The 12,234-nt window shown below is 33.1% G+C and overlaps 1 protein-coding gene across 2 annotated transcripts in view; it reads right to left on the bottom strand.

The window, feature by feature from the left end:
- Positions 1 to 11,298, bottom strand: part of LOC123559380 (carbohydrate sulfotransferase 1-like) — a 28,741-nt gene extending 17,443 nt beyond the window's left edge. Inside the window, exon 1 of one of the 2 annotated variants that reach the window (XM_045351120.2) lies at positions 10,903 to 11,298. In XM_045351120.2, coding sequence (XP_045207055.2) covers positions 10,903 to 10,972 — 70 coding nt within the window. In that variant the 5' untranslated portion in view covers positions 10,973 to 11,298. The remainder of the gene's footprint in view (positions 1 to 10,902) is intronic. The other variant, XM_045351119.2, reaches the window with a different exon arrangement.
- Between the last annotated feature and the right edge of the window lie 936 nt (positions 11,299 to 12,234).

The following is a 12,234-nucleotide window of genomic DNA, read 5'->3' as shown; positions in this document are numbered from 1 at the left end:
GACAAACTTCTATTCAAATGAAAATTTTAACCCTTATCATGCAGGACACGATTGATTCTGCCTTTGCGGCCACTGTAAATCATGATCAGTGTGCACATCCGTGCAGTCTGATCATGATTTGCACTGTTCGTCATTCAGTCAGTATCTTTTTGGTAAGCACCCCTTTTAACAGTTAATGGTACAGTCCAAATTTAAAGATGGACCATTTCATTATAGAAATTTAACAGGGTAAGGATTAATAATATTAATGAATATTAAAAATGAAAACCCATTACAGCTTTATCTCAGATTAAATAGTATTTATTGATATAACATGTACATAAATCGCATACATACACAAGATGTAAAAGATCTAAAAACAAGCTTTCTTTGAAAACTTATACTTTTAGAAAACCTTACCAGCATTATACTAAATTACGCCGGATTTATATAATTTGGCTCTATTTTTTCGGTTACTGTAGTTACACTTTTATAATATTGCCATTTTCTTTCCAATTAAAATACGCATATTATATGATACATAAATGACAACATACTTCATACTAATGAAATTCTCTCAAATAGCAATATTACCTGACAATGAAAATGGGAACAGATCACAGCAGTGTTATGATCCCCTTTGTATTCTATAAAAGACTAATAAATTGACTTCCTCTGAAAGATATAATGGACTTAGACAGGTAATTTTCCGGATGTTTCATGCTAAATTATCTCGATCGTGAAAATAAAAGAGAAGTTATGAATTTCAGACATGCAGATTATACATGCATTAAAGATTAAATACGCATATATGCCTGTCCCTGGAAATTCTGCGATAAGTTGTAAGTTTTGTACTTTTCGCGTCACGTTTATTTCGTGGTTTGGTAGACGGTATAACCATATTTGCATTGATAAGAATTTGCGAGTATTAGCGCGTTATATATGCATATGAAGTATGTGCACTATCGTGCCATATTTGTCCGATTACGAGCAGCTTATAATCACAGACAGCTGACACCTAATCCGATCACGGTAAAAACATGTTAAGCTTATCAGAGGCCAGCATATCGTAATCTTAGGTACAATAAATGTCTTATTCCTTCCTTAGTTGATTGAATATTTGTATATAAAACACTTTCATTTGTCATTTTGTATCTCGTCTTTTCGTACGTGTACGTGTCCGAGTACGTGCCCGATTACGTGTACGAGTACGTGTACGTGTACGGTTTCATTCTTCGTTTCAAGACAATTCGCTGTCTACGTTTAAAACGTACTTGTAAAACTTAAATCTGAGATTAAAACATGTATATTTACATGTAGCGATCACCGGGATTAAACGTGTCGGTCATTTTCTAGAACATTCTTAATCCTATACGTGTATGAGGGTTGTACATGCACATACACAACGCATGAACCATTATACACTCAAATGCCTCAACTGTTTATGGCAATTACTTCATTCTTGCAACTTATTTTCAAACATTTTGATACTCATTTATTATTATTCATTAAGGGGACGCATACTTTGAAATTAGAAAAAAGTGGGTGGGGTATTATAAAATTTACCTGCAAAAAAGTACACGGTTTTGGTAAATGAAATGAATACTGTTTCAACTGTTATAAGTACACAAAGGATTGCTCACTAAAATAAAAATGAGAAAAACTGAAACAAGAAAGTTATTATTGAATTACATAAGACTTCTTGTGTACATTCAAAGTCAACAATTAAGACTTTTTGGTGCGAAAATAATAGTGCTTCACTTTGTCCAAACATTTATCAATGTCCTACAGATCCTAATTTAAAGAAAGAATGTGAAATAAGTTCACTGTCTTGCTTTTCATTTGGCATATGTGAGCTAAAACACATTATTTAGTTTGTTTACGAAGTAGTGCATAAGAAAAGATACGGTGGTCAAGGAATGCCACATTACAAAACTAAAAGAGTATATTCCCCTTAATACATTAAACATTTGTCATTACAGAAGTCTAGTGGCTTACAATAAAGGCCTAGAAATGTTGCCATTAATAATTTTTAACTTGGTATTCATGAACTGCAATGCACTTAAATATCAAAACACATTCAACAAACTTTTGAAAATCTACTGTCTTAAAAATCCCTAAAATAAGGTATGAAATTTGGTTGAGAGGTCCAATCAATGTGTATATGTGCAAAAGCAACATTCTAATCTTGTTCACAAAAGTTACTAATACACAGCAGGAATGTCAATGATCAAAACTGGACGAATATACAGTTATCCTCACTTTAATGTCATTTATAATTTGTCCTTGAATTCTCCACCATACTTTTCATAACTCTGTTTGCACGAGTTGCACGAGAATGCTGTCATTCACGTAAAAAATGGGGTCAAATAAGTTGTAAATGCAATATCATGTAAACGTAGTTAATGGATTATGCAATTCAAGATAAACTTTATCTCATAACGTAACGAACATGTATAATGTTGTAACAACAACTTTACTTACACTGATTTAAGTAGCAGTCGGTTTATAAGTGACTTTATTGATTCATTTTTTGTTTTGTTATTGTTGTCAAAAGTATAACGGAAGTGCCTCACGACTGAAGCGGAAACCAGTTTGATGCGCAAAGTAGTCCACTGTAAGTAATATTTTTTGACAAACGTCCACAGAAATTAATAATTTTCTAATATTAAAGACGAATATCTGAATAGGATTCATTATTTGATAAGAAATTATAATCATCGACATGTTTTTTTAAAAATCGTACACGTGCTGACACCTAAGTTGTCTCCCGTTGTTTATTAGAGTTACCTTTCGTCCGGCGCAGTAATACATTTGCAGTGAATCGCCGAGAAGTCGTGGGAAAATTAAAAACCATGTAAACAAACTAAAATTAACCACCTTTTCAAGATGAATTTCAAGTGATCGACATTATGCATTTAACCCGCCTGACCTGTGTAGCATCTTAGATATCTGTTCTAAGGTATTCATTGTGTAGAATGTCATGTTATGTCCTTGCAATGCTAATCCCACTCTGATTTTTTTGTTTACATTTTTTATCAATGAGAAATATGGCGTCCATCCCGAGATGAACTGACGTGGCGTTAAATTTTTACATGTTTAAGCAAACCTGGTGTGTTAGAAAGAAAATCTCATCCCTTCAACATTATTTGGAACACTGTTATTGTAAAAAACCTGTTTTTTCCTTTTACAAAAGCTTAATATTTTGTGTTGAATGTACTTTCACAAACACCTCTGTTTTCTTATTACATTCATAGTACCACATCCTTATCCACAAAATACTGAATATTACAGGTGTCCATCAGTATTATATCAGTTTAGGAATATGTTTTTTGTTTTCCCACCATCGATTTCTTCAATATGCACCCCTTCCGCATTGCTGTATGAACTGTGAATGTAGCAATATGCGTCCCCTTAAATTTCATCCAGTATGTATATCTAGCGTGACCAGTGTCACCGTTGCATGTGTAGCTCGAGCTGTAATTCACACCATACAAAATTCACTGCGTGTATGTACAAAAATTGAAAGTAATTACATACTGAAGTCAAGTCAAACTTATGTACAGCCACTTTGTCCAACATTTCCCGACTTTTGCTATTCTCAAAAGAAGGCAATTAATACTGAAACCATTTACACTCCAACATTATTCTAACTGTTATTCGGTGTAGAAAATTCACCAAAATTATTCTGGACAAGCTGCGGTTTTGCCTCTAACACTACATCAATTTCACTATGTTGGCGTTTGCAACGTAAAATTCCATTTAACCTTATCAATATTGTAAAAGAAATAAACAACAACAAAAAACCTGTTCAGTTTATTTGTCTTTCAAGTGTGTATTGACGTAAACGAACATTGGGTATTCTTTTGGACGACGACGACAGCCGAATTTCTATATATCCGAATAAAAATGAAACATACGAAGAACTTTGGTGAGGCAGGGCTTTTTAAATCATCATGTTTGATGCAAATGATTGTGTTTTTAATGTCCAATGTACTACAATTTTTGAAGTATTCTATATACATAAAAGAATGCTTCATAGCTCTACATGTGGTAGATAAAAATGATAATACAACAAAGTAATAATTACAAAAATAGTAATAATAATAATGATTAATTAATAAATAATAATATTACAATGCCACTTATTATCATTTGAAAAACATCGGTTAGTTACTTTGATGTTGCAATTTATGTATTTAGAATTGAACTTTAATATTTAACCAGCAATATTATCGCTGTTTACGTGCCTAAAATGACATTTTTCGATGCAAGTTCTTCTGTGAAATTTATTTGTTGTTTTAGGTACATTTAGCTAATGATATAGGTTCTCTGTATCTACTCCCCTCGTTATAGGGTATGCTCCTTTAAAAGCATATATGACCATTTTGTGTCGATTCGCCGTAAAACCCAACTCACTCACTTTAAAAGCATCGTTGGAATCTATCTCTGGACATAGTTTAAAAAACGGTGGTTAATCTAAAACCATGTTGACTGATAAGACTGAGATTTACCATTAAAAGGACTGGACTCCGCATTCCGACAAGTATATTCTTCCAGCCGATACTCGACAGCGGTAAGATTTTCTGTATAGGACTAAGAAGGTCATATACACATTTTAGGTCATAACAAAAAATCTAAAAGTAGAATTCCTTAGGTGCAAAAAGTTATCCATGTTCAACTTTTGATTCATCACATGCTATTTTTAAAATAAATTTTACCTTTTATTTTGATTGACACACGCCACGATTTATAATACCACCATTTCGGCTGTTTCCCCTTCTATTTTCAACGTAAAATATGTGAAAGTGCCGAATATGCATTTATCTAAAGCATTTTTTTGCCTAGAATCGTTAATATGAAACCTTAGGGGCAAGCGTTTTCTTTCTCTCAATGAATATAGTTTTTGAATGATATATATTTCATTTTTGGAAAATATGATTTGGATGAACCAAAATACAGATTATTCTCTTCTGTTTTGAAGAATTATTAGTTTCAGCGCGAAGCTGTTATTCGTACACATGTGCTATTGTGTACGGGGTTTGTACACATGTACTAGTGTACGGGGTTTGTACATTTTGATGAACACAAACACAGTTTATTGTCATGTATTTTGGAGAATTATTAATTTCACCGCGAAGCTGTTGTTTGTACAAATGTGCTGTGGTGTGCGATTTTTGTACACAGTTCATTTCTCTCGATAGGAGAATGTTTTATTTTTGTAAATAATGTATAGTCATTATTTTAATCATGTGCTTAGAATCTTATTTTACACCACCTCAAGAAGTAGCTGCTAATCAGTTCATCTACGGTCTGACCGGGGTGATATTTGATTTTGTAAAACATTTTTTAATCGTGCATTAACGCCCTTTTTCTTGTTTCAGTTTTTTAACCATATATTTCCAGTCTTAATTAACTTTTAAAACAACGATTAGCAGCCTCTCCTTGTTTTATTTTGTAAATAACTGTGTAAACTTCTGAATGAATTGTATTTGTTTTTCATTGTGCATAGTCTCTTATAATTCAATAATTGAATGGCAATGTATTTCTTGTTAATGATGTATTCTGTATATGTACATATGATATGTGATATACATTGAAGAGACTTAAATAAAGATTAAAATCATGAATATATCTTTTGAAATATATATTTTATTTTTGTAAAATGAGATTTTGATGAACCCAAATAATACGGTTTATTGTCATCTATTTTGAAGAATTATTAATTCCGCGAAGCTGTAGCGTCATATGCAGACGCTTGAACGTGCGGTATCGTGATCAATAGATTAAACGTAATTAATTTATAACTTCTGTTAATTTGAATCTGAATGTTTTATTAGAATCACTGAGTTTAAGCTTTGATGTAATTTTACATATTAAACAAATTTATTTGTATTAATTACACGGCCTTTACACTCAATTAAATATACATGTAATGTTAAAAGAAAGAGATGCGCTGTTTAGCTCGACTAGATATACGAAGTATATGGAGAGCTATCCTACTCGAATCGAGCTTTTGTTAGAAATGATACTTCTTTAAAACTAAAGTTTGGTGATATTATTAACATCAAAACACGCGTTTTTTTGTTTCTAAGCATTTTTAAAAATGATAAATCTTAAAAAAGCTGTCGGGAATCGGGTCCGGGTTTCCTTGGCAGTAAAAACCTTTCCAAAACATCTTGACAAGGACAGCATGGAGGAATTCCGTACCTGACAACCGTTCACTAAAAGCTTCATAAATACTGTAGTTTACCTTCGATACCCCGTGACAAATGTTTTTTTTAATTTTGAACGGAAAAATTAATAAAAGCAATTTATTTTCCTGCGTTTCCGTAACATATAATCTGCCAGTAACTAAGTTTCAAAGCCTACCTAAGAAAAAATAACAATAATTTCCTAATATCTTAAACCGTTTTTTGTTCTTTGGGAGCTGTAAAGAGAAATGCTGTAGCGTAACAGCTGCCATAAATGCTGTAACAGGACGTGTTATCGAACTCGTGTGTTTCAGGGGCCATTTTATAAGAACTTTCAAGATGATGCCAAGACTGGCGAATAATCATAGATTAGATTCCTTTTACAATAATTCTCAGTATTGTAGACCTCGGCGATATATGACCGTTTTGTGTCGATTCGCCGTAAAACCAAACTCACTCACTCACTGTATTGTAGACAGTCAATTGTGAATCAGTTAATGGTGCTTTTTTTTCAATTTGTATAGATTTATTTACGAATGAGGCAAAAGACAAATGACCACTAATCACTACGATACACGTCATAATTGACATGCACACAGCCTTTATATGATCATCTTGTTGCAAAAATAACCTTGGCAATTTATTGTTGTCGCACGATCTGGAGGTCAGTCCCTTTAAAAGCCCACGACACGATTCATATTTCACTTCGACCCTAAAACCACAAATAGCATCAATGCAGTCATGATTTCATAAAGCTACAACCTTTAGATCCTTTGTAAGCATAATGGTCAACATTTTTATCAGAGCCTAGTCTGCCATTAATAAAACCTGAGGAATGGAATGCATACAAATTTAGCAAATCTCATCCCTGTATCAATCGACCTACGTCATCCAAGCTGGACAGGAACGGTTGAATGATTCCGCAAAAGTTTTGGGATTATACTTTAGGGGATTATACTTTAGAGACAGATGTTGCAACTGCAACATTATATCCTGTTATATTACAATTAAACGTATGCTACAGTGTTAGGTAAATGGGCATATTCCTATTTTATCGCATAATATCTGTCTGAACTACTTAGTTTCATTAATTAATGCAACAGGTTTATTGTCTAGAATTACGGCGAATATACAACAGATATTTATAAAGAGAGTACAATTCTTTCCACCTATTGTTTAAAGCACAAACATTGTGTTTTTGTCAAAATTTATTATATATTTATTTATTCCATGTTTTTTTTTTATAATGCTTGGAGTATTATATTTATCGAACGCTCTTAAAACAGTCACTTTTGCAAACGAAACCAGTGTATTTACATACAGTTTACAGACAGACAAACGAATATTGCCCAATAACAAAGTTTATCTAAGTGGAATGCTGATTTACGCAATAACAGCTAAAGCCCTAAACGTTCCAGTATGAAATTTCCCGATGGATGTCCTTGGTAAAAAATTATTGCAGCCAACACAAATTCATAGGGGAAGAAAGATTATGTTTTTTACTCATGAAAATTAACAATGATAGAACATGTTGGTTTTTGTAAAAGTTCAAATATCTGAAATTAAATATTTAATGTCGGTAAATAGTGTTCTACAAAGGCTTCCCATTCTGACAGTTATTTACGACTTTTTTAAACAATCAATTTTAAAAAGCTGTTATCAATTTTATCTTTGGGTGCAATTTACAATACTCCGATGGTTTTAAAAGTGTTCCAGTAAAATGTCAGAAGCATCTAAAGTCGTTCAGCTATTGGGTTTATCTAAATTTCTTTACAAAATGGCATTATATTTTACAGTAAACAATTTATCTCAATTATTTTTAAAATTTTATCGAATAAAGTTTTGTTTGATCTTTGATAAATGAATGCACATTGGTGTGGAATAAAAACATTGGGAACATTGGCTCCCTTAATAATGAATGCCACTAATGATAAACGAAATAATGATAAAACAATTCTGGAAAGACTGTGTTCAACTTGTTTTAAATTTCAGTTCACTCATGAGATATAAAAATGCAAAAAATAACATAGTGTAACTGTCTTTAAAATCAGTTTTAAACTAGCTTTTTCAACTGTCACAGAAAGTAAGCCCATTGAAGGCAGCTCATATTCCGGAAATTCAATGACTTCTTAATATAGTACATTCTGCATCCAATTGTTTCGTAAGGAAAATATTATATGTTTTAAAATTTTCAAGTTGCAGCAAACAAATCACTCTTTTATGATTGATTTGATAGATTTTTAAGTGAATTTACCAAGCCTCATCAACACCCATAACGCACCTATTTAATTGTAGTGTCGCATATCGATTCTATACAAAACTTCAGTATACGAGGGTTGTTCATATAATTCCCGGACGACCGCTCTAAATTTCGACAATATCATTCGATTGTACTGAAATTTTATACAACGCGAGGTTTTTATATTGTGAATCTGTGTATACATATATGTAGAAAATATACAAAACGAAAAAGTTTCGAAGTTGTAGTAACTATAGCAACCCAAGGAACGTCGATCCGGCCCGCGCCGTAATTTTGTTGATAAACTTTGATATACTAAAATTCGGAAATTTATATGTTTTTGAGCGGGAAAACGTCAAACGACGTTATAAATTCATTGACTTAATAGCCTGTGCACTTTTTTAACGTTTATAAGTTTTACTGTCATCATGCGTACTTGTAATTTTTATCAACTGGATTCACAAATTGAAGGGGTCCGTGCAAAAAGGTACCTAGATCTATCTCCATTTAGTAAAAATGTTTGGAAAACGCATTTTTGTAACATTTTGGTGAGATATGATATTTCCCAAAATTATTGCAGCTGTACATTCTATACTATTCAAACAGTCATATTACAAAGTTTCGTGTATTTTGCACTATTTATATCATTTTTATAACAAACCATCTTGTTTTTGTCAATTATATTATGTGCAAGTCCATGGAGTTATGCAACAAAGGTTCTTAGTCCATGGAGATAGGACCACTGTTGCATTTAAACCATGATTTGCGAATCATTTTTGCCTAAATTTATCAATGCAATATATTAATTTCACATACCTGAAGACTTTTAAAATTATTGGTGTAGTCTATTTACATTAGGCTTGTGTTCTTTTTTATTAACCAAAACAGCCATCAAAGCCCTGAACTCTTTAATGTCAACTTGTTGTGGAGTTAGACCCAATGTTGCATACGTGAAATACCATTTTTTCCACTCTTAAACAGCAGAATACGCTGCTGGGTGAGTTAATCAGGCGCCGAATGTTCTTTTTTGTGCCACAAATGCCCTAACTCCATTTTGACCAAAAATGGAGATAGGTACCATTTTGCACGGACCCCTTCAATTATTGAAGAACAGCGTGTTATAATAAAATGTGAACGTATTGGGCACGCGCCAGTTCAAACAAAGAAACTTTTGGATGATTATTTGGAGAACATTCTGTGAAGAGAACCACGGTGTACACTTGGTATAAACGCTTTCACGAAGGCATAACATCACCGAAAGATGACGCAAGATCGGGTCAGCCGAGTGTCAGAGACAGGAAGGCGACGTCAGTGCAGAAAAAGTTGGAAGATGAAGTCTGAAACAGGAGGTAAGCCGTGTGATTGCTTCGCTAGATGACAAGTGGTTTCGGAACACTTTCTCTGCTTGGGTGCATAGACATCAAAGGTGTGTGGCGGCCGCTGGTCGCTATTTTGAGAATGAATGAGCTTCTGAATTATTGACATTTTTTCTGACGTCAAAAGTGTCGACGTCAACGTGGGCCGCTTAACTTTAGGTATTATCATTTTTTTGATTTCTTACAAACCATTAGTCGTATCACATTGAAATTTTGCACATTAATATATGATTGAAGTATAATATGCTTGTTTTATTATTTCTGAACATCAAATAGTTCAAGAGATATAGCGGTCGTCCGAGAATTAAATGAACAACCCTCGTATTTTATAAATAATACATAACGCATCTACATGTATGCCTGCTACAATACACTGAATAATTTGACAGTTACAAAACAGTTACGCAACACCCCCACCCCAATCGCACAAAAAGGAAAAAAGCAAGATATTAAACATTATTATTACACGTCTCATTGTACAAATCACTGGTTCATAGTTTGTTTACTGGGCTAGTAAGTCGAAAATTTGAAAATAAATCTGTGAAAATTTATTTCTGATATCCTGTACTAAAACAGATATTGAATTGCTTGCCTATCAATAGTCAAAGTATTGACCCACAGTCCTGTTGACCTCGAGTAATAGTTTTGATTATTGGCCGGCGTTTATACTAACAGTACGCGACATACACGAGGGACGTATGCCCGAATGACTTTTATCACGTCAGTCATCTGCTATTGTAGTGTTCATGCAGTGCATTGCAGCAGTGTGATTTGAAGCACAAACTAACTTATGTCTGTGGTCCGGACCGTTTCTGGCATAACCTATCGCATTCTTGTTTAAGCCGCGGCCAACTATGTTTTGGATTTAAGCACTATATATACATACTCATAGAGGTGTGAATTTTCAAGGCGGTATTTAATGCTTTTACTGGGAGTTCTGAGTATGTTACCGGTATACGAGAAAAGAAAACACGACAAAAATAAAAAAAGAACAAACAGAACGACAAATCTTATCTGCGAGATTCTAAAAACAGTATGGTAACAAACGCAGGGTCATAAATAGAATTATAACAGTAAAAGAAATATAACAAAATATCAACATAATTCTACTTACATAGTAGTAAAGCTAGATATATCAGGAGGCAACTGGCACATACAAGTAGTGAATATTTCTTGGAAACCATTTTGCACACTCGAACTATTTAAACCCTGTCGAATTCTAATATTTTCTCCGCTAAATTCCTTTATTCCATTTTTGTTTCATAAATAGCTTTTCTAAAGATAAAATAAAACTTCAATATATTGCTTTCGCGTGAGAACAATTTCTAAAATTATTTCTCTAGAATATCGTACTATTTATCGAAATACCAAAGTAACATCGTTTATTGTTACTTTGTATGGCATTAATTGTTAAAGCGGAATAGCAGATGATCAAATAATAAAATGCCAGAAAGTAGTTATGCAGTGGCTTTAGTATGAAACAGTTGGTCGAGGTATTAGGCCGTGAATGACGTGTCTAATTATTGGGAATGTAGAGGGTAATAATTAGGGATGTGGAGGGTGCAGCTTGATACTTTTCTCGTTTTTCAAACAAAACCTTTCATTTGATATACCGATAATTGTTGGGCCTGGAAATTGGATCGGGTATGAAAACTGGATTTTATCACATGTTTGACGTCGTGGGTGTTAAATAATAATTACATGTGATAAAAAAATGTTATACTGATGTCATTCAATGTTGAATTTATTAAACTCGTTGAATAAATTCAATATGAAAATACACTAATGAAATAATATCTATTTAACCTTACTTGCCAGAAGTACTGCCGACAAAAGTATTTCCTATTAAGGACAGGTGTTTGACGGGATCAGGAGGGAACATATAGTCCAACTCGTGAGATGTTATAAGCCCTTTCACTTCATTTCAGTCCGATATTGGACGGACCGTACACAAAATCATGCGGACGTAAATATTAATACATAGTAAACGACTAACTTATCGAGTAGTTTGTAGAACACAATATCACTCACTTTATTCAATGAAAATATAATATGCAGGTCTCTGGTTTACTTTTAGACCAGTAGGGGTTAATTGACCTCTGGTTTACAGGAAAATTTGGATATATATAGATAGCAACAATTAGTGCACTTTCCGGCCAATGCTGTATTAAAATCGTGGAGTTAATACAAGGAGTGAAAGGTGCAGAAATGTAAAACTTGAACTATGAAAGTACAGCTTGCATTATAAAGAAGAAAAAACAAACAACACAATTTGATATTCATTTTTATATAGACACATTATTTCTTGTTCCCTGTTTATGCAGTTGCTCCGCCTCCCTGATAGTAGGTGGAACAATGAATACTCATTAATTTTGTACTACTTCATGATTAAATGGACCAATTTTTTTTCAGTTATGAAATAATATGAAAATAAGTTGGTTACTTT

Source organism: Mercenaria mercenaria, chromosome 10 (assembly GCF_021730395.1).
Source record: "Mercenaria mercenaria strain notata chromosome 10, MADL_Memer_1, whole genome shotgun sequence".
In the NCBI taxonomy this organism is placed as follows: Eukaryota; Metazoa; Mollusca; class Bivalvia; order Venerida; family Veneridae; genus Mercenaria; species Mercenaria mercenaria.
The sequence above is the reverse complement of the archived record's forward strand: the minus strand, read 5'-3'. Positions and strand labels throughout refer to the sequence as shown.